Raw genomic sequence first — 23,854 nt, 5'->3', positions numbered from 1 at the left:
ATTGCACAGGAATTGATGTCAGGTTATTAAAACTGTTGCATGCAGCTACTGCATTGATATAGATGCATTGGGTAGGTCTAGTTTTATCATGAAAGCAGACAATTTAATATTCCTGTAGCACAGAAAGATTTCTGCATCATTTATATTGAATGATATTTGCATTCATTGTAATTAATTTTATTTTACATGAGGATATATAACATTAAATTACATAGTTGATTTAGTTTAGGAAACATGTTTAAGTTTCAAAACTAATAATGCACTCTCCGCTGAAGAGCATTGAAAATTAATTACGAGGAAAGTACCGCCCAAAAACAGCTCAATTCAAGAATGATAATAATGATTGTTCAAGTGGGTGTTTACTTTTAGTGACACAAGAATGTAGTGCATTTTACCTGGTCAATGACAGATAGTGTCTCCACAGATTGAACGTCCTCTGTCATGTCAGCTGTGTCCTTTCTATTTTCTTTTTCATTTTTCTTTTTACAATTTATTAGGGGTGTGGAACTACTCTAATATTGCGGATTGAATCGAATAGGGAACTTTCTAATAATTTGATTCACGATATTCAGTATATGAGATGTGGAGACCTGCGCAGTGCCTCATGTCACATGTGCCTGCAGAGCCCCTCATGCTCGATGCCTGCCGAAGTGAGCATTTCACTTGATTTTTCGCGCAAAAAGAACACCGAGCGCGCTGTGCATGGGCAGCCCCGGCTGATACATTAGTGGACCTTGTCACTGCAAGTCCTTCTTGACGTAAGCGCCATGCAAAATTGCACACACAGCGCCCGAACGCCGCAGTTCACTGAATGGCCCCGCATGGACCGGGGACGCCTCTCTCAAGACCCAGTTTGTCCGGGTCGACTGGACCAAGCGAAATGATAACGAGAGGCCGGAAGAGGGAACGGCCATGATCTATCATTGGTGCCAGTATGCGTGGTCATTTTGTCTGTCGCGCAGATTGGCTTTACGATAACCCTCCTGCCGTAAAGTTGGGACAGCCCTTTTGTATATTTTAGAAAAACTGGAAAGCGAAACTTTCTATGCAATAAATAAACAATTGCCACAAAACACAGGTCCACTAATAAACTGAGAACCTCATTGGTATTCAGTACAACAGAATGTCATTAATTCATTAGTTTCAGAGGAAAAAAAAAACATTTCATTCTGTTCAACAGAAATTCTGTTGATAGAAAAAAATTGATGTTTTCCAGACCTTCATATACTTGAACTGAGCTGTAATCAGTGCTAGCCTACTAATTTGGTGTGCCCTTTAATAAGAGAAGACTGTACTGCATGTCTTATTTTCTATGTACCTAGGTTACTGATAGCTTGGTACATTCTTGTTATGCAATGCCAGGAGACTCCCAAGCATGTGCAGCACCATGTTTTCTTGACCAAAATTTGTAGGCATTAAATTTGTGAAAAATTTTGTGATATTCAATATTTGATTCAATATTCAGATTTTCTTTTTCTTCATTCGATTCAATATTCAATTCGAATCTACCATTCGGTATTTGCACACCCCTACAATTTATTAAATTGATACGTGGCTTAATTCTTGTCTCAATTTGGTTTGAATACATTCAGTTACCTGTGATGAAGAAAATGTGATGGAAGAGTCTTTCGTGGTTGCCATAAAGCTCTTTCGTGGTTGCCATTAAGCCTTTATGAAGATATGTATCGCTGAGAAAGCTCTTCGTGTACAGTGTTATATATACACATCATTTTGTGCCTTTTATTCTTTAGTGCCTCACAATGGCTATCCTACATAGGTAGCATTATTTGTTTGTGTTAAGGACTGCCCAGTCTTTAATGTCGTTTGGTGTGTCGAATATCATTTGTTAGAATTTGCATTTAATTTTTTGGACAAGACAGAGTGAGGTGCACAGGAAGATGTGGAATCAAAGTGATCAACAATGGTTGAACAAATACAATATCTATTTCTAATTCAAATTAAATTCTGGGGTTTAACGTGTCGAACCCATGTTCTGATTATAAGGTACACCATATTGGGGGGAGAATTCCGTATTCATTTTGGCCATGTGGCGTTCTTTAACGCGCACCTAAATCTAAGTGCATGAGCTTTGCCCCCATCAAAATGCAGCTGCCACGGCCGGGATCGAACTCGCGACCTTGAGCTCAGCAGCTCAATGCCATTAGCCATTAAGCTACCTCAGCAGGTCAAGGAATGTCTCTGGAGCCAACACATTGGCACAGGGAGTTGTCTTCTTTAGGGGAAGCAACCCTTGTCAAAACGTTGGCTTTGGAAAGATGTCTTGTTCGACCAGTGTTGTAATGTTTCCGCATTAAAATGTGAAGGAAAGACACGTGAGTCACACAGCTGTCAGCTGAGACAGCTTAGTTGTTTTATGTTGTCCTACTCTGGTTATGCTGAAAATGGATTCTATGATGTTCCCTGTTGACACAGCTGCCTCTGGTGTTGCTGCAGATGAGCCGTCATTGAAGGCAGTGCACATGTGGCGAGGGAGGGTGGTGCACGGCTGGAAGAAGTTCCATGGGTCGCTGGCTTCTCTCCCACCGAAGGGGCACAGCATAGGGGTGCCCCTGCACGAATGCCCACCATCCCACGAGAATCAGGTGCAGATCACAGACGCAACTCAATTGTTCACTTTTCCCCAAACACTTACAGCCGCGCTGGTGCCAAAAAGAAATGCGACTATGGTGCAGTGAGCGAACAGCTGTGCCAATTGTAACAAATTGCACCAAGGGCAGTCCTTTATGCCATCCTGCTCCAAAATGGCACGGAAAATAGCGTCGAGCCTGTGTGAAGGAAAACATTGAGGAATTAAAGCCTTGTTTTGTTGATGCTGCCTCGCGAGTTAAAATGAAAGCAATACGTAAGGCACGTTATCATGATGGTCTTCATCCTGGAAGTCAGTGTAGAGGTTATAGCCACAAATATAGCTGATTACATCGGTCTTCTTGTGGAGAAAAGAAAGAGACTGAGTCTTGCATTCACTGTTTTCACAATTTTGTTGCATTTCTTTCTGGCAAAGGTGCCAGTGTCAATGTGCTGTCTTGTTGTTTGTTCTGCAGTTCGGCATTGATAGTACCAGTGGGGCACCAAGATAGATTTAGGAGGGTTTGGATTAAAAAAAAAAGAAAGTCTCAGATTAGGTCCACTTGCACTACATTGTTTAACACAGTCGTTGGTGGTGCCCCTTTAAAAATATGTTGTAATATGCACATTCAAGAGTGAAACATGACTCTCACTTCACTCCGCCTGCAGCAAGGACTGGCGGTACATTTGGGTTATCGCCTAGTAAAATTGTGCAATATGCTTCCAGCGGCACTACACTGCGTGTGCTAGGGACATAGGTGAAGATGCCTATGGCATAGGGTTGGCAGCGAAAACTGTGAAAGCGATAGGCGACAACCCACGAGGAGATTTGCTGGCACAAGAAGAGGAAACTGAATGCATGCTGGCACTTTCACATGACATGAGCAGATGAGTACTGCGGGGAATTTGGCATGGCGGGCGCCTACCGCTCTCAATCACGCGTGCCTTGCGCCTTTTCTTGTTTACACTGGGATCTGGCAGCCAGAAGACCAGTGTGGTGATGTACTGAACGTTGGTGCCGAAAGATTGTGTTCCCTGGGAACGTATTAACTGGTAAAAAGAAAAGTAACTCTATTGGGTCATTTTTTTTTGTGTTCTTGATCACGAATGTTGGTGCTGGAAAATCATACAAAATGGGATCTTATCAACAAGGTTCTGCTGTATTAGCTTTGCCTGTCCTCTGGCTAAACTGCATCACAAGATGTCGCTACCAGCATTGTTGCTGCCATGCACCTCTGTGGTAACCCGGTATTTTGCAAATGGTAATTTGTTTATGGACATGCTAAATCTCTATTGTACAGAGGTTTGACTATATCATTATGGGGAACTGCACTGTGTTGGTCTTCACCCTTGGGGGTGGAGGCAAAGTGGTTGAGTACTTCTTCAGCCTGATTCACTCTGCCTGCCTCTGCAATGTGCAGTATGTCCCATGGCTGGTGAGCCAGTGCTGCCGCGTTGTGGAAGCAAAGGGCCTGGAGACCGTGGGTGTGTATCGCATCCCGGGCAACAGTGCTGCTGTAGCCGCTCTCTCTGCCACAGTCAATGGCACTGGCGGACCACTGGACTTGACCGACCCCCGATGGGGGGATGTGCACGTTGTCTCCAGCCTGTTGAAGGCCTTCTTCCGGCAGCTGCCCGACCCCCTGGCTGGCTTGTACCCGCGATTCATCGCCGCTGCCCGTGTACCACAGGGCACTCAACGTCTCGCTGCCCTTCGAGCGCTGGTATGATGTGATGCTCAACACCACAACCTCTAGAAGAGTTTGTGCAGAACATTTGGTGTATGTGAAAACGATAGTAGAGTTCACAAGCATTGCAGTTGGGGGCGAGTTGGTATTCCATGCTACTCAGAATGAGCCAAGGAAAAATCCCTGCCTCCTACTTCTTCTCGATTTTTTTGTATTTTTCCTTCAGTCAATGTGAGTTGTTCGAATGCCGTGGTAGTAAAGGACTTGCTGGGACCCTTTTTCTTTTTGTTACACAGTGTCTTTGATAAGTGTGGAATTTGCCTGTTAAAAATAAATACAATACTTAATGTGAAAACGAGAACTAGAAGCAATGAAGCATACTAGTGCGCTTTCTGTAGCTCATGCCCTCCAGTTGTGACCAACAAGTGCGAAATGAGAGCCATGAAACAGGAAAAATTATCACCCACCCGACTGTAGCACAAAGCTACGAAGGAAACTCAGATGGGTTTCTCAAAAAGAAAGCTTCGCAGTTATAGGGAAAATCCTCCTGGTCCAGGGATCGAATCCGAGACCAGCGGCTTTCTGCGTTGATCGCCCTACCATCTGAGCTACACTAGGAAACTAGCAGATCGCTGTGTGCTGTGCGAATTAATTGACAGTTCAATGCATAGGGACACTATAATGAGTGCCTATGGTCGAAGCCTAGTTATGTTGACAGCGTGCAGTGTAAATGACCATGTGGGCCACAGGTTGTGGCGTATACAGTAGCGATGACTGTCAGATTAGCTTTTCTGCAATAGTTGCATTTAATCTGCCATCTACAGCAGGAATTCCAGGATACTCCAATTCAACTGTGTCATGAAGGACTTGGCACACTTGTAGAATTCACTATGCAAGTTTCAAACAAATCACTATTAGAACTATAAAAACTGCATTTATAGCCAAGACAGTTGAGTGAATGGAGCTATTGGTGCACTGCCATGATAGGGTCAGGTGGCCCTGGTTGATGAATAGTGCAAGCAAATTGGGCTGGGCATTACGCATTGGCGGTGAAAAGTAACTGTGTGACTGCATATGCATGCAGTTGCACATTTGCACATGTGTAATGTCCAATGTGCATTTCAAGTTTACATTCTTGCATCACAGTTATGATACTCAATGGGGAACCTTGTTTGAATGACTTGATCCATAGTCTTCATATGTTCATTGAGCTTTTTTTTTTCTTTTTAAATGCATACAGCTGGATAGTACCTGTGTTCATTGAGTTTTTTTTTTTCTTTATAAATGCATACAGCAGCTGGATAGTACCTGGGAGTCAGTTTAAATTATCCATCATCTTGAATTGTTCGAGCTTTAGTTATTATCCACTGTGCATTAGTCATCACAGAAAAGAACGCTTGGCTTTAAGTCATTTGCAACTATGAAGGCCCAACCGCATGCACGCGATTTTCGAGCGACAGCGACAAGCGACGGCGACGAGCGACGGCGACGAGCGACAGGTTTTACCGTCGCGGAGGGCTATCCGTCGCTGTCGCTGGTCGTGTCGCCGGTTTCTGGCCAGCCAGAAAATATCGCTTGTCGCCCGGAAGTCAGCGCGACGACATCCGCTGGGGACAGCGATTGCACAACAACATGGCAGCAATCAGTCTGCCCGCTTCGATCTGAATTCGCTCTTGCAACTTGCTCTCTGCTGTGACAGCAAAAAATAAATAGTACAATCAGTCATCGCTTCATCTCATCGCTAGCTGAAGACTAAGTATCGGCGCTCTTTTGTCGTTATTATTGAGATCGGTTGTTTTGTTTTGACGCTGTTAGGCCTGAGACGCCACCGAGAGCCGAGAAAGTGTTTTAAGTTTTACTCAACAGATGGCGCCACGGCACCTTACACTGGCAGCATGGGACGGAGTTCCACTGGGGATGCATGGGACAGATTTTCACTGGGGATGATAGCATATTTTAGCTAGGTCTCAATAAAAAAAATATTGACCTTTGATAAAATTGAGATTTTGTTACGCGCGCAAGATAACATTTATTCGCACAACAATGTAAATCCGTCGCTACTCTTTTTCGTGATGTCGCGTTCATGTGGTTGCTCCACGCCGCGACACGACAGCGCGACACGGTGTGCCTGTCGCGTCGCTTGTCGCCGTCGCTGAATATCGCGTGCATGCGGTTGGGCCTTGAAAATGCACCACAACAGCCACAAAATGATGGCACTAAAGAAGCAATAATGAACAAACATAGCTACTCGGCTAGTCCTGTGATCCAAATGTCCTCAAGGTTAGTGAATGCCAAAAAATTGTGTGTGACCTATATGCATAATTTTAACATCTTTTCTTCGCTTTTGTGATAGGTACAAGAGCTTCCTGTGCACAACTTCGAAACCCTCAAGTTCCTCATGCAGCATCTCAAGAGAGTGGTGGCCCACAGTGAAACCAACAAGGCAAGGCCTAATGCTTACTTCAATGTGAAGGGCAGCTGAACCTCATTACTGTTAAACCTGGATGTAATGAAATAGAATAAGTTCTCAATTTTTCTTTATATCCAGGTTTTCATTACAAGCAATTATTGCATAACGACTGGCATGGGTTATGCAAAAACAAAAACGAAGTGCGGTGGATGGGAATTGAAGTGACCTCTCAAACACTTATTTCACAAGGAAAAACTGGTTAATATTCTCGTGTTGCTTTCGCATGATTGAAGAAATTATATGGTGCTCCAAAGAAACTAGAGCATCGGAGTCTACTTCATCGTGCTGCGAGCCGACAAAGCAGCACAAAATGTTCACCGCGTTAATTCTGTCTCGTAGTAGGCACGGCACATACTGGATCAGCCTCTGTTGAACTGTCTTGCATCTCGCATGCTTTTTACAAGTGCCACATCTGACATCTGTAGATATGTCACCATTGTCAGCATACAATAAGTCGCTAAGTTTGATATCGTTAGGCACTCCATCATTTGAGGATAGTTTATCCCAAGCTTCAGTGCATCAGGTGACTTTGAAGGCTCAGTTTCGTCTTTGCAGCTGTGGGGTCTCACACGTGCTCTTGGGACAAAGGAACGACAACACAGTAGTGCAAACAATCCAAAGGGCATTTATAGCAGCTTTCATACACTAATGCACGCTAGCGGAATTACTACCCATAGAACATTCACATGGGGGTGCGACAAATCAAGGTCTGACTCACCGCGACCGGATAGCGAGCGAATATGTTCGCCCCATGCTATGGACACCATCGCCTAGTCGTTCACGTATACGGTCACGCGAACGGCGGCGCGTTCTAACAATCCGTGTTCGTCCATACTGGTGTCCTGCTCCTAGCCTCGCGAGACGGTCGCGCGAATCGGGCCGGCGCACGCACGAAACATCCGTGTGGGCTGCTCGTTGACCCCAAGCACAAGAGGAAGCGCCTTCTTCCTTTTATGCCCAAGTAACCCCGCCGCTAGGTGGGGCTAGCAGCGCAACACCCGCGCCATCTCTCGTAACATTTATGTCAACCGCCGCCGGCGCTTAGCTTCGCGGGGAAGTCGGATTACAGGAGACGCGTTAGCCGTGCGCTGAAAACATCAGGGGATGCGTGAGAGTCACACATCCCCACACAACATCCAGCTTGGATGACTGTGCCTATTTGGGCCTTGATGAAGCATTTAGAGATTACCTGTGCTCCGACTTCCTTCTGCGACGCAGCGAGCATCTCGATCGCTTGATAGATGTCGATCTTCATCTGCTGTTCTAGATGGAAGTCTGGAATAATCTTTTCTGTCAATCGACAGCGGTAGCAGCACTTGAAGCTGTTCATAACCCTCTCTTTCTAAGGGCTGTATCAGGGATATGTAGTCAGCAGGAAAATACTGTAGCTCAATTTTTTAGAGCTGGAGGCCTCCTACAGTGCACGGAGCAGTTTTCTAGCCAAAGGCAGATTTGGTGGCCTTGTCGCTTAACGTCCTGGTTGATGGCTTTTAACCAGTCAGAAAAGATTGCCCATGACATCCACAATTTGGAATTGGCCACATATTTAACTGGCTTTCACTTCATTCCCTTAAAGCACCTGTGCCAGGCATTTCTCTCATTAACCAATGGGATTCGCATGTCACCTTTAGCACTGTTGGAGCAAAGCAACGCTGTTGCATGGAGTTTGCTTTGTTTGCCACCATTGCAGTCTTCTTCTTTTAGTGCCAGCGTGCACGTTGGCAACATCTGATAAAACAGGGCTGTCTCATCAGCATTATAGATGTCAGCCACCTCACAGCAGCTCGAAATACCAGGCAGCTCCTCGGCCACCCACAAAGCAGAAGACAGACTCACTGCTAATCACTTTCTCGACGACACCGTACCAGCTCTTCAATCTTTGCAACTCTATCCTGCACTTTTGCATGTGGCTGTTCTTCCTGGATGATGCTCAGTCAAGCTCACTTCTGTGCATATTCAACACAAGGCATAGAATGCTAAATGAAAGCAGGAATTTCATGTCCATACATGATCTCAAAATTTGGGGAGATCAAGTAAACGAACGCCATGGAAGATGGACATGTTTCGCTAGCAGTGAAAAGATGAGCAGTTGAATGTGCTAATGTGTGGGATCTCACACGTGCTCTTGGGACAAAGGAACGACAACACAGTAGTGTAAACAATCAAAAAGGCATTTAGTGCACCTTTCATACACTAATACACGCTAGCCGAATTACTACCCATAGAACCCATTACTACCCATTCATATGGGCGCGCGACAAATTGAGGAAGTCCGACTCACCGCGACCGGATAGCGACCAAATATGTTCTCCTGCATGCTAGACACCAACTCCTAATCGTTCATGTGTACGGTCATGCGAACGGTGGCGCGTTTGAACGATCCGTGTTCGTCCATATCGTTGCCCTGCTCCTAGCCTCGCGAGACAGTCTCGTGAAGCGTGGATCAGCACACGCGCGGAATGTCCGCATTACTCACCGATCCCACGTCCAAGAGGAACAGCCGTCTCCCTTTTGCGCCCGCTTAACCCCCGCCGTCAGGTGGCGTTAGCAGCGCAACCCTCACGCCCTCTCTCGTAACATCCGCGCGGACCGCCGCCGGCGCTTAGCCACACGGAGAAGCCGGATTACAGGAGACGCGAGCTATGCAGGGAAAACCACATCAGGGGATGCGTGAGAGTTGCGCATCCCCACAAATGTAAGGGTAAAGACATGAATGCATGTAAAAAAGGGCTAAGTTTTTGCACCAATTAGGCCATGTCTTGGTTTTGCTTTTGAAACAGCACATATACATTGACAGATTATTGAGCATTGTTACCTGTAGACTTTGCACTTATGAGACAAGTAGTGCAGGAGAAAAAGAAATCAGTGTATTTCTGAATTCATTATTGAATCGGCAGATGACAGCAAAAGTCAGCAAATGTACTGAAAAATTGGTTGACTATTCATCACTGTGACCCAGTGCTAACATAAACAACTGTGTCGCTTACATTGCTCGGTAACAGTAGCATTGTTGTGTTCGTTGTGTGCCATTAAACTACCATAAATGTGTTTTTTCTTTACTAAGCTTTCACAGGATGTGTAGCTCTTCACTTGTGTTGCATCTGATACTCGCAGGCTTTTAGAGGAATTGCAGTGACACCTCACTTTTTATTTGCTCATAGCAACATGTGGAATCTGTGAAATGGCACGTAAAGTTTTACTTGGGGATTGGATCAGTCTTCTATCATTCTCTTCATACCTTCATTCTTCTATCTTCTTAGGATCAGTCTTGTATCATTCATCTGACTTAGAAAGTGTGAATTTCTCCTTACACTGTGCAGATGGAGGCTCGCAACCTGGCTATCGTTTTTGGACCAACGCTGGTGCGGACAGCCGACAACAGCATGTTGACTATGATAACTGACATGTCCCACCAGTGCCACATCACCGAAGCACTCATCAACTATGTGAGCATCAACGCACAGTGCATTCTTATTATGAATTTGTGTGTTCACAGAGACTTGTGTATGAAAGAAAAGAATTCATTGATTTCGCCAAGTATAATCTTGATTATAGAGCCACATTACTAAAGGGGAACTTATCAACACTACGGTTTCCCTTCTTATCGCTGAGTACAATCACATTGGCTGCTATTTTTGCATGAGTTGACCAACCACTATATAGGGCCTAATGTGACAAGGTGCAGAGTAAGGAACGGTAGATGGTGAACAAGGGAAGCCTTGTGCTGTAGCCCACATTTTGACAAGGGGCCCCTACAAGGACACGTCTTGTTGTGGAAACCAGAGTCCTTCAGTAAACCTTTTCTTTCTGGTGATGCTTCTACAGGAAAGCTTGCTGGGCCGTCCAAAATAGGCTTAACTTGGTGCAGCCTCGTTTAGAAGTCACTTTAGTCGTCAGCCATATTGAGGCCAACTTCTACGTGTATTCATGTGTCATCCCAAGACACAGTACCAAAACATTGGCTACACATTATGTGACTTATGGCTCACCTTCAACTGAGGTTCCTTGTTAATTGTGTGCTGATGCAGGCGGACTACATCTTCAGCCCATCTGATGAGGCCGCAGTACCGGACCTGCCACTGGATGTGACTGCCCTTTCAGACACAGACTCTTCAGTGCTCCTAGGCAACCTACATAAAGTTGGTGGCCAGGGTAAGTGGGATGGCATAGCTTTCAATTTTTTAGGCGCATCAAGCTCAGGCTCGTAGTATTTGCTAGGCTCCAAGCATTATTTTGATGAAAATGAACGTAGTAAGTGACCTATTTGACCTTGGTTATGTGATTGGGACTCTGTTTTGGCCGTGCTTGACGGCTGTGGAGATGCGCAACTGTCACATGTCCCCTGATGTTGTTTTCCCCGCATGGCTCTTGTCTCCAGTGGTCCGTGTGGTTGCGGAGTATTACGGGAGATGGCGCTAGTGTTGCGCTGCTAACGCCACCTAACGGAGAGGATACTTGGGCGCAAAAGGAAGAAGGCGCTTCCTCTGGATGTGGGGTCGGTGAGCGATGTGGACATTTCGCGCGTGCGCCGATCCACGCTTTGCGAGACCGTCTCGCGAGGCTAGGAGCAGGACACCGGGAATGGACGAACACGCCACCATTCGCGTGACTGTAGAATATTACAAGAACCGCAGCGCAATAAAACACAAGGACGACACAAAGAAACAGCACTCGTCGTTGTCGTTTCTTTGTGTCGTGCTTGTGTTTTATTGCGCTGCAGTTCTTGTGTAAGTATGGTTACATGTAACAAAAATAGAAGCCACTACCGATATATCGAACTTTAAACAGCGCAAAACTGCCCGAGCAGTTGGCTTTCCCGTGCGACGGCTGGTCGAGCCACCAACATCCCCTCAGGACAAGTGGCTTAGCCTGGCTACGCCTGCGTGGCTCTATCGCGCCTTGGCTAGGCACCCCCGTACAAAAGCTGATCCTAGCATGTCCTGTAGTGCTAACCCACACAGCTAATCAGAGTTTCTTGTCGTTTTAGCTTCTTTTCCTGCACCTTCGTGGCTTGTAGAGGTTTGAACCATCATATCGTGTTGTTTTCCCATGTGTTGTCTTTGTCCTTGTGTTATGACTAGCGCAAAGCGGAATCTTCTGTTCACCGTCAGGCTGGAAATTATCGAGTCGAGTGCGGGGAGAAAACAAATCCGACGTCGTCGCAGCATCGTGGGCTGACATTAAGAAGGAAACAGCCCATAACTGCTACCGTTGTGCTGGTTTCAACGTTCTCAGTGATGACAGTGAAAAGTGTTTCGACATAGCTTGGAGCGAGTTGTCAGCATTTCCAGATGCCATTGACGGGTTAGTGGTGAATGAATTTGTGTCCATGGATGAAGGTGCTGCGACCACAGGAGAACTTTAGAATGAGGACTTCATTGCCGACATTATGAATCGGTGCACTAGTGAAGGAAACAGTAAAAGATAGAGGTGTGTGAATACTCTAATATTAGATTTCTAATCGAATAGCGAATATTCGAATAATTCAATTTGCAAATCGAATCACTAACATTCCATTTCTCGAATGTTATATTTTTCTAATATTGGTACCTTTGGTGAATGACACGACTGTAGTCGGTGCCTTGGGGCATGCGGTGTTATCACGGCGCACAATCTTTGTCGGTACAAGGTTCGACCAGGTTGTCTGGACCGATCGAGATGATTAACGCTACGCGAACAGAGCGAACAACAAAACCAGCATGTGTAAAGCACGGGAGCATGTGGGAAAATCGAGCCGATTAGCCAGCGGAAGGCACACTGATTGCATCAAATACGTGAGTTCAGTGTTCACACACGTAGATTCACACAGTTCTTTCTACCCACATGCAAGCACACAGACCAACTAGGCATGCGTGCTCGTGGCAGCTGCCGGCTAGTCAACTGGGGACCCGAACGCCGCTTCAATGGCCGCTAATCATGCGTGATCTCGCAACCGGCTAGCCCATCAAGCCTAATTGGAGCTGCGTCATCAGGTGCTGACGACTAAAGTTATGGCTACTGAATCAACGCAGATCTATTCACAGCGGTTGAACGACCCTTAGAAAGCCGACAAACCGCCTCGCCAACGAAAGTGAGTGCACGGGATGACTGTTGCATGCTCACGGCCACCATCTTTGTGAAATACTGTACAGTGGCCCCTCCTTCCGAAAGCCGTTCGCAGGCACACTACAACAGCTTCTGTAACAGCGTCCTAACAGAACCACCGGGAAACTCTGCTCATGGCTTGTTTCCTTGTGAATGTGCTGCAGAACTTGTGTTCTGTATGTATGTTTTTGGCCTCAGAGAAGATGAGGCTGGCATAAACCAATTTGTCCAGCTGCACATACTCTGTGAAATGTGCTAGACGGAAATTACCATGATGTGCTTGTAAGAAATGCTGTGTTGAGCAGAAAACAAGCATTTTCTGCCACATACAGTATGTCCAGTATTTTTGTGTATTACAATGTCCAGGGACTGCTTTGCCAAGTGTCATACAGATCACAATGACTAGTAACTCTCGTTGCAGTATAAAATAATTGTTGCCTCAGATGAACATATCTAGGTCTTATTAATAGTGTCATCTCTAAAACATGTATTCCAAAATTTTAGTGTCAGCTTGCTTCATGTCAACTTGTTTCATGGAAAGCGTTGTTTGGTTTTGTTTGAAAATTCTTTTTTTTTTTTAGATTTCAATAGTTTTTGTTTGCTTGTGAATATGTTGCACTACCCAACGCTGATGTTGTTGAAGACAGAATTTCTTGAGCGACATTTGTATAGCGTGTGAACTTAAAATGAACAATTTTTTTTTTTTTGGAGGGGGAGAGAGAAGCTTACTTGCTGCGACAATCTGAAAACACTCATTTTTTTTCATCATGGGCAGGAATCAGGTACAGTGTCATGCTTTCGATTCTGGTATTGCATCAGCAGGCAGCAACCCGGAGGTGTCCCCCAGAGACCTGGTCTCGTCACTTGTGAGTGCGGCCAACCGCAAGCTGCGCCAGCGCAAGCTGTCCCTCACCGTGGAGAGCAGCAGCCCAACCACTGTTGGGGGGCCCCTGAAGCCCGGCTCACGGGTCAAGGACAAGATCCTGGCCTTTGAGGGCAAAGTGGGCGAAGACTCGACCAGCAAGGCGGCCAGCAATGGCTCACTGCCTGCAGAGAGCAGCTCACCGCCACCTCCCCTCTCAGCCGGCTCCAGCAGCTATCCTCCATCCCCAACACGGACCCTGCTGGGATCCCCACCCCAAACACCCTCTGTGTGCTCAGAGTGAGTTTTGCCTGGCTGTGTTGGTTGTGGAAACACTGTGGAAATAAAGAAAAAGGAGCTCTAGGGTTAATCGCTTTTTCATACATTTACTGTGCAGCCTGCTTGCCTCTTGCACTTCCATGTCTATAACGAGACTTTAGCAATATGACTGCACTGTGCTGTAGCAATATGACTGAGCACTCTGCTGAATTCAAGGCTGAATTTAGTTACTCTTAAGCACTTGGGGGTGTGCGAATATTCGAAACTTTCTAATAATTAATCAAACATTGCCCTATTTGATTCAGTATTCAAATCAAATTGTCATATTCCACCCCAGCGGCCAAGCACATTAAACGCAAGAAGTGACGTAGTGGAGTGTGCTATATGTCACTCAGGAAGCCAGAGTGTTCTAGCTAAACCACTATCATTCACACTCGCCAATCAGTCCTGAATTTTCTGCATGAACTGTTTGTTTTTTACTAATGCTTCGTTCGAACTTTTGATAAATTACGCTGTATAATCTGCAGTGTAATGACAAAAACTTACTAAAGTCAGTAAACTAAGATGTGAATATCAATGGGGAAAACATCTGTTCATTGTCTGAAAACTATCAGAAAAACATTCAATATTCCATTCGCTTCTGGCACTGTTCGATTTGTATTCGTTTTGGTCTTGAAAATTACTTTTGGCACACCGCTATTAACTCTTTCCCTACTATGGGGAAAATGGGTGTTTTTTTGTATCTTACGGCAGATGTTTTTTTCTGAAGGAACTACTGCACTCAATATTAAATGTAATACATAAACAGAAAGGAAAATGAATGCACTTTTCACTCATAAAACTTTTATTAACGAGATGTATGTCATAAAAAAGATATAAATTGTTAAAATGAAAATTGTGCGATAAAATTGAACAAAGTTTGTAAAGACACGCTTGTATCTACTAAGAAAAAAAATGTTACGAAAATTATGAGATATACAATATGTATTGCCATTTTTTAGGCACTGTCTCTGAAAAAAATCAAAATTTTTCATTTAACAGGCATTCCGCTACAAAAATTTAACTGCAAGCACTACAGTTGGGCATGCCGGGCTGCGGCCGCAGATGTTCTGGGCTGGTTTGTGTCGTCGTCGCTTTCAGACTCAAAAGTCTGACGAAAAGTCAGCGTCCTCTGACTCGCCGCTATTCTGTGCATCAATAAGATCAGCCGCAGAGGCAGCGGAATCGCGATACCTGCCATCTCCTGAAGCATGCGCGCCGTTTCTGGAGCCGGACATTTTTGCATTCTGCTTTGACGATCTCGAAACTTCATAGCGTGATTCAAAATCACCGCCTGGTGGGAAAAAAGCGAACTGCTTAGAAAACAAAAATATAGTTTCTCCTCCTTCGCGTCCGATAGCGCAGTATGTCCGTGAGCGGCGCGGAAGGTCTTGAAAGCGGTGTTTCAAACCATCGATACAGGGCTAACGATGCCCAATGGGCGCGGTACGGAAAGAGTTGTGAACATGGCTGCTGATACATTCATAATTAGTACTTTCTGGTAATAACATGTTGAGTGCTTGGTGAATTGGTTGAATGAGCAGGAATGGGCATTGTGCAGCAAGCTGCACCAGCTAGCCCAAAAGCGCATGTTGCTGAGTAAAGATTCCTGTGGGCAGGTACCTTCTATGGGGCATTATTTTCTTGCACATAATTGGTGCATCAAAGTTTTCTTGTTATGATATGTTATGTTGAGTGGATGGGCAGCAGAAATGTCATGACAACAAATGTCTTTGTAGCCTAGATAGTCAAGTTCCAAAAGTCGCTGCAAGTTCATTGGCAAATTATGTTTTCCCATGGTGCATCTTCTCCTGCGATTCATCAACTTTTGTACCTGTCATAGCTCCTGCTGTCCTGTCAGGCAGGCTGTTCACTTCCTTGTGTAACTTCTCAAATTGCGCGCGCACACACATGCACGGTGGCTGTGTTCTGATAGAGGCATTATGATCTGCTGAGATTTCAGTGAACTTAAGAGAATCTCCAGAGCGGTTGATCTCCTGTGGCCCACATGTGGCTTTTGGATGTGTAAGGTGCACCAAATACAGTCAAACCTCGTTAATACGTAGTCGGCTGGAAACAATGTTTAGGTATGCGCTAAACGATGTACGGATTAACCGCCAATGTCAGTTTAGCGGCTACTTACTGGCAGGAAAAGAACTATGTCACGATGCTCTCAAACACACACTCTCAGACAGGCTTTATTTTCGGGTAGGCAGCAAAAAATCGGTTATCCTCACTTTCCGCGATGACGGAATCTTTGGACAGAGCACTATGACAACACCATGACTGCAAGCACACTGGCGGAATGGAAAAAAATAATCTCGCAGTTTCACCCTATAGACGAAGCATCGATTGCGATTGTAAATTAGTAGACAACTACACGAACTAAGGATAGGAGTTTTATCAGTCGTATAATGTTGTAACATTCGCTTATTAAGTTAACAAGCACGGTGTAATGCGTGCACAGGTAAATATGAACACATCTCTCTTGATGACCGCGGAAACTCGATTTCACAACACCAGAGTGAGGAGGGGCAGCGAGAGCAGCGAGCGAATTGACATTCGTGCAGTCAATGTGAACTTAACGTCGAAAGCACAGCGTACACGAAGCTACCGGCACTAGTTGCACTTTGTTCACATTGCAGATCGCTTTGAAGATGAGGCCCGCGCGGACGCGCACTTTCTCCACGTCACAGATCGCTTTCAAGATAGGCGCCGGCGCGGCTGCCGCCGAACGCCCACACTTTCTCGCCTCCCCCGCCATGCCTTGCACATGATAGAAGCATGATCGCAGCCCCCGCCTTTCTCCCTCGCGCGCGCGAGATTAGATTGAGCCTCAATCGTCGGCTGACCCTTGCAAGCTTTCACTCGCACATACAGCGTACGGCGCGCAGCGACGGCGTTACCAGTGTTTGGACTTTATACGGAACCTCAAAGCGACGACCATGACAGAAATGCGCCTGGATCAGTCCATGAGATTGCTATCTCAATAAAATGTGCTTCTGCGCGGTTACTACTTGAATTGGATTGGATTCAATGGCGACAGCGAATTCGCACCTCCTACCGGCAGCTTCTTCGCATTACCGGAAGCCAATCTCAAAGGCCATGCTCTTGTGCGCTTCAGTTGGCAACAGCTGTATGAGCAAGAAATGCATCATGGTGCCCATGTTCTAAGGTCTCTATCGCTGGCGGCTGTCGTCCGGGCGTCGCAACTCGAGAATTGAACGTCTCTGCGCATAAGATTTTGCTGATTTTGTGTCTGTGCGTGTATAATTAGAAAGAAAATAGTACGCACTAACCATTTGGTAGCAAATGAGTGACTACGGCTTAAGTGGGAAGGAAATACATGGGGTTCTATGGTGGCTGGGTGGTGGAATATTCGCGACTACGTTTAACCCATAATTACACAATAAGCGGGTACGTATCAACGAGGTTTGACTGGATAAAAGTTACTTGAGCTGTATTGGTAAATTGTCTTTCTACAACACACAAAAAAAAGCCACTCTTACCTCTTACCGGGAGAATTGACTTGGACAGCGTGTGAAAAGAAATAGCCGAAAGAAATGCAAAAACAAAAGGCCAGTGGCAATATCACATTGGAAGTTCCTGCATCAGCTTGCTGGGGCACCATGAATTTTGACAGTGTCTTCTAGGGCCTAATTAATTTTTTACCAGTAAGAATGGGGTACATTCTATTCTAAAAGAGCCAAAGACTGTGCTTTTACTGAGCTCAAAAGAATGTTTTCTTGGGCAAGTTGGTACTTAGGCTTGCTGTGCATTCTTGTTTTGGCGCGTGGTTTAGAATGTGAAAAAAAAAAGGGGACAGAGAAGAGACAGTGAAGTACTTTTACTGAGATTCAATGGCCCAATTACAAAGAAATACTTTGAAATCCTTGACATTGCACTGACCTACCAGCACTGGGGTTCAGAATTCAAGAAATGGAACTTTGACCTTCACTTTCTCTTCTAATAGTCGACCTATTACTGTGAAATTAACGAGAATAGAGTTCTGAAAGTTTACTTTAACAGTCTCAACTGATTTAGTCTTTTTCATTAGCATCCCTTTAAATGCAAAGCTTATGATGCATGTTGTGCTTTTTACAGGGACTTGTGCTCATCGCTGGCCAGCGGGAGTGCCTCACCGCGTACCTACGGACAGCTGAGTGCGCTAGCGCAGCAGAAGGTGCGCCACCTGGAGGAAGAGACGCGAGCCCAGCTGCGGGCTTCCTCTCGCCGTTGCTGGCCCCCACCCGCGTGCCCCGGCGGCCCTGCCCAGCGCGAGCAGATCGAGCGCGACTGGCAGCGTGCCAAGCAGGAGCTCGAGCGCGAGGACCTGCTTGACTTCCTTGCTGACGAACCTACGGCCTACCTCAGGCTGCTTGGAGGCGGAAGCGGCACGCAGCAGCATCAGCGATCATCTCCCGTGCCTTTCAGTCCCCTCGTTGGCGCTGCGGCAGGCACCTTCTTTCGATCACCACAGGTGTCCCAAGCATCACAAGCATCACCAACAGCAAGCTCAGGTCTGTTACTTGCCTCTTGCTTTCGAGAATATGACCTCATGATGAAACTTCTGTATATATATTTTGTAAATATATCCTTCGCCTCCATCTCACTTCCGTCACAATATTAGTCAAATTTGGTGCGTTGTGGCATCTGAAGTGCTCTTGGTAACGAAGGACGCAGTAGTACTCAGCTGGGAAAACACACAAGTGCATTTATTGCTTCTTCAGTACACGTGTGCCAGCTAGCCAAAATACATTCAAGGAATAGTTTCTTGATGAAACGCTGAGTAATGGAGTAAGTTTGACTTGCGTCGGGGGGGGGGGGGGGGCAGTGTTACTGAACAAACGTTCTCCCATGCTCAACACAGACTACATTCACGAGTGCAATCCCACAAATGGAAGTGCATCCGAGTGATCGTGTTCGCCCAATGCGGATGCTGTGCTGTGAAGCTGAATGGCAAGCGTTTTGCAAGACAAACCTGTGAAGAGCACTGATGAGCACATGATCAGTCCATGTATGGCGATGTCCCACAGTCGAAGAGCTGTAAACAAGTTCCTTTCACATCCAAGTTATCCGTGCCGTCAGGTGGCACTAGCATTGGAACACTCGCTCAGCATAGCTGTGTAACTAGACACCCGAGTTCAGCCATTACTTTTGCATTGTCCGCGGAAGCCGAACATCAGGAGATGGGAGAGCCGTACAACAGATATGAATGTCAGGGGATGTGAGAGAGCCGAGTGTCCCCACAGCATAGATAATCCACAAAGTTGGAAAGTAATAATATTTAACTGGAAAGCGGAAGAGTGACAATGTGCACGTGTTCAGTGCCGAGCATGTGCTTACATGCGGCCAGAGCAGAGGCTTCAGCGTTGCCCAGCACAGAGAGCCAGCCACCGCAGCTTCTTTTGTAGATTAAGTACTTCTTTAAAGGCTGCACAACCATTTCATTCGGGGATGGTACCAGGTCACCATGAAGTCCACAGAGCCCTTCCGATCGGCTTCATATTTAAAGAGGGCCTCCTGCTGGTCCTGCCATCCGCGAATCGTTGACGTCGAGCTGCCGAGCCACAGCAGAGTTCCCCTACTTCTTGGCCATCAAAATTGCTTGCATCTCGAAGCGGGCGTCATATCGAAATGTGCTACGTCGCCGTAATGTCACGAATAAGCGGAGTTAAAAGTGCCAAAGACCACAGGGTACTGCAGCACCGTAACCGTAACACCAGTCACAGGTAGAGCAAAAATGGCGTCGATCTCAACAAAACACAAGTTATGAATTCGGTCGACTTGTCTATGGCTTGGATCAAGGCGTAAAGGTACAGGTTACCAATGTAACGCTAAAAACCATGAAATTTAGGATATTTGTTTTAAGAATTGCGAATTTTGCCGCTTTTTGAATGTAACGCGAGGGTTGAGTTCGAGCAATTAAAATCATGAATAAAACTCACGTTACAATCGAGTAAATACGGTAAGTCCATTCTTACCCTGTTCCTGTCTAATAGCGTAGCGTACGTGGCCACATTGTACAGTAAAACGTTGTTATAATGAAGTTGAAGGGGTAGCCAAACCTACTTCGTTGTATTGATTATTGCATGTACTACAATATAAATCTCTATGGGGATTTCAAGGGTAGTTTGTATAAAGAACTTGTAGCAGCACCAGCAATGCGCAGAACTGTTGTCGACGCTGTCCGCATTTTCCCTGCGTTCACACCGAACGCGCGCGGCGTCTGTGACTGTTGCCGGTGCCTCTAGCGGCGTCTCGGAGGTTTTTGACTGGATCAGAACTGGACACTCATCAAGCAGCGTCGGAAGTGTTTGCCACCTTCTTGCCTTGCAACGTTTCTATATAAATAAGTCACCAATATTGTAGATGTAGCGTGAATGTGTTGCACGTCTGGAGTCTGAACAATACGGAACAACGCTTGCTGGTTGTAGCCGTGGAAGGGGTCAGCGGATGCAACGAAGTAGCGGCGATGGGGATGAGAGGGGAGGTAAGGTCTGGAATTGTATGAGGCAGTGGGTCTTCAACGATGGCTGCTTATAGGAGACAATAGAGACAGTGTCGTGGCGCCCGTGCAAATCAAGCGTATTGAACTTGTCATTGCGCTTGATGATGCGATAAGGGCCATCGTAAGGACGCTGCAAAGGCTTGCAGATTGCGTCGCAACGGACAAACACATGTGTTGCCATCTCCAAGTCAGGAGGGATGTAGGGTGAATCACGGTGTTGCGAGGCGAGAAGGTGGAAAAGACTTCTGACGCTGCTCGACGAGTGTCCAGTTTTGATCTGGTCGAAAACCTCCGAGCCGTCACCAGAGGCACCGGCAACAGTCACGGACGCCGTGCGTGTTCGGTGCGAATGCGGGGAAAACGGGGATGGCGTCGACAACAGTTCTGCATGTTATGTTGCTGGTGCTGCTACAAACTGTTACTTCAGCCTCCAACTACATTTTTTTTCCTTCTGCCAAGTTAAACCAGCAAATTGAAACTAAAAAATTGTGGTTCCTAGAAAATTGAATTCACACAATTCCACTGCAAAATAGCAAGAAAAATTAAATGAGACTGTCAATACGTTTGCACAGGGCTTACGTTTTCTGTTCATGGATGCATGCACAGTACAGTTGGCATGAAGGTGCACTTGCACATGCCCTTTTTTCCTTGTGTCATTTTATAATTGGGGCTTTAGGAAATCTGCATCAGTGACCTCGCTGAGCCAAACTTAAACGTATATGGCCTTGAGGCAACTATTATCATGTTCATCACGAACACTTTGTTTCACTGGGTTGTGCCTGAGTTCCTGCTGTACTTTCAAGGATATGCTGATGTTACCATCTATGTAGGGATTTAACTCGGGAATGAGGAGAAATAGCAAAAAAGCTTAATCATTTAATAAAACGCTAAGTAGCCAGGACAGTGCTGAACTTTTTTTCTTGCTGGTAGTCGAATACCAAATCTCAAGCACTAAGTGTCACAGCCGGAGAACAGCATGGGCAGACATGGACAGCGCATGGGCAGCGCTCGGTCTGTGTCCTTCTTTGTCTGGTGTTCTGTCTTTCGCGCTGTTTTAAATTCCAAGTGGATCGAAAGAAAACAGATGACTCGAGTTGTGAAAAAAAAAATTTTTGTTTCAGAAACGATTGGGCAGCTTGGTTTTGTTAGTCACGCAGGGGGCCAAAATCTTTTGCACCACTGATGTGTTAGCAGCAAATACATTGATACTCGTTATTGGCAAAGTGATCTTGGGACACTGACGCGTCTGTCATATGGGAAAAAAGAAAAGTAATCTCGTGCTACTTGGTCTGTGCTGATGCCCAGAACGGGTGTGGCCTGGCCTGTCTCTCTCTTCAGAGCCATTTCGCATGCCACAGCGGCCCTTGTTGCCGCCTTGGTCACGTGGCATCCACGGACTGCCCTTTTCTGGGGCTACGGCGTCTTTTCTCTCGAGGCATCGAGCCAAGTGGCCTTTTGTGCCCAGTTGGTAGTGACTGGTGCGTATATTGGCATGGTTTTGGCAGTGTTCATGGAGAATGCCACTGCAGTGTGCCTACTAGTTAGCTTGCTAACTGCTCACGTCACTCACATTTGTGTGTTTGCTTATAGTGTAGTGTATAATACAACCACAACACAAGCCTGAAGGGACACCAAAAAGAAAAATAAGTTGAACTGTACTAGCGAGTTATTCTTCTGAAATGTGAAAAAAAAAAAATGTTACAGTGTCGTTTTTCTTCGTGAACGCGGATTGCGCACAAGTGTATGGACATTGTGAACATCTACAGCGAGCACCACGGCGTCGAAGCACAAACGGGAAGGGCATGAACACGGGTCACGAACGCTACATTGATCTCGACAGTGCAATGCCTGGTGTGCCACAGGAAAAGTGCATATTGCTATACATGCAAAGAAGAGATGCCACAAATATGCGCAGCAAACACCACTGCGTCGAAGCACAAACAGAAGGGGCATGAACGCGGCGATTCTCTTCTCCAGCTCCAGGTGCTTTCCTCCTCTGGTGCTTGCTTCTCTTGCGGGGACAAACACAATCTCGCCGATTTCATAGATGGGACATCTACGCTTGCGCGAAAAAAAAAAAAAAAAACACTCTTACCAGGACAGGAGGCAGGGCAAGCCAGAAAAGACCCTGAAACAAAATACGGTCGCTTTGCGGCACTTTGATGTTTCCGCACGGGCTCTCCATGACATCACAGATTTTGATACAGGCCATACTTAATTTCTTAGCAGTAAAGATGGACTAATTGCATTCCAAAGGTGCCAAAGGCACAACCTGAATGTGTTGGGAATACTATTTGATTTTAAAATCTGGTGGCATCACACTGATGTGTCGATGCTGGGCAGCACTTGTGCTGTTCCCCATCTTTTGCGTGTCTTTTTTTTTTTTTCACTCTTTAATTCAGCACGAAATTCAAAAATTGACGTTCTGACTTTATATTCTTTTCAAGTAATCTCTTGCTGCTAAACTACCTAAAAAAGAACTTGGAAAGAATGCTTTATCAGTTTAAATAGTGTAGTGTCCTTTAGTGTCCCTTTAAATGGTACAGCTTGAATAGGTGGAAGAAAACACCACAGGACAAGTGTTGTCTGCCAGCTGTATCTTGAGTAAAGGCGTGCCAGTCTCTCCCATGCCGCCAGAAGTACAAGGCAAGTCTAGTAGCACTTATCCAAAAAGTATTAGTATTTAGTTATCTTACGGGACAAGGAACATCTCTTTTGTGCATTCATTATCAGCTTTTCTAGCAAATAATGCTTGCACAATTTTTTTTTCCTTTCTTCAAAAATCTAGTCTTCTCAAAGATTGACAGTAGACACATGTTCCATCATTACTACACTGTTAAACTTTACATTAGCTTGCTGACTTTGTGAGCCTAATGGGGACTGTAATAGTGTCCCCAAGATGATAAGCAGTTCGAACAAAGTCATTTAGAGCAAAAAACATCATTTTATTGCTTTTTACTTTGTCAACAGCCAGAAAGCTTACTATTCAAGCATTTTCTCCTTCGTCTTCAGACGAAGTGCAACAATGTCTGCTGGAATGTTTTGCTAACAATGTGTTTTGGGGTCACTGACATGCAGCCTGATGCGCATTGCGATGATGCGGCAAACCTCAGAGGGCGAGAGTGATCTGATTTCAGGTATACTCATCAGATATGCACTTAGATTGGGATCAGATGTACACATATTACACCTTGTTCGAAAATAAGTGGTACATTGCAGTTGAATATGTCTTGTTATCATGCACATCAAGAACACTTGCAGGAGGTGACAGAACAGCAAATTGGCTATCAACTTCATTCAGGTTATGTGACTAAAAAAGGAGGATGTTTCTTGAA

At 45.6% G+C, this 23,854-nt stretch overlaps 1 protein-coding gene across 9 annotated transcripts in view; it reads left to right on the top strand.

Moving 5' to 3' along the window:
• Nucleotides 1-23,854, top strand: part of LOC119441894 (rho GTPase-activating protein 23-like) — a 123,463-nt gene that overhangs the window by 80,527 nt on the left and 19,082 nt on the right. For 4 of the 9 annotated variants that reach the window (XR_007465632.1, XR_007465631.1, XM_049661705.1 and 1 more), the window contains 7 exons: nt 2,434-2,603; nt 4,008-4,310; nt 6,628-6,717; nt 10,065-10,190; nt 10,773-10,896; nt 13,648-13,990; nt 18,113-18,528. Coding sequence is in view for 7 of the 9 variants with exons in the window: in XM_049661705.1 (XP_049517662.1) it covers nt 2,434-2,603; nt 4,008-4,310; nt 6,628-6,717; nt 10,065-10,190; nt 10,773-10,896; nt 13,648-13,990; nt 18,113-18,528 (1,572 nt within the window). In the remaining 2 variants the exon portion in view is untranslated. Of the gene's footprint in view, nt 1-2,433; nt 2,604-4,007; nt 4,311-6,627; nt 6,718-10,064; nt 10,191-10,772; nt 10,897-13,647; nt 13,991-18,112; nt 18,529-21,824; nt 21,998-23,854 lie in introns of all 9 variants that reach the window. The other 5 variants (XM_049661706.1, XM_049661707.1, XM_049661704.1 and 2 more) reach the window with 5 other exon arrangements.

This window comes from Dermacentor silvarum, chromosome 2 (assembly GCF_013339745.2).
Source record: "Dermacentor silvarum isolate Dsil-2018 chromosome 2, BIME_Dsil_1.4, whole genome shotgun sequence".
NCBI classification, from domain to species: Eukaryota; Metazoa; Arthropoda; class Arachnida; order Ixodida; family Ixodidae; genus Dermacentor; species Dermacentor silvarum.
Note: the sequence above shows the minus strand (reverse complement) of the source record. Positions and strands in the feature narration are given on the sequence as shown.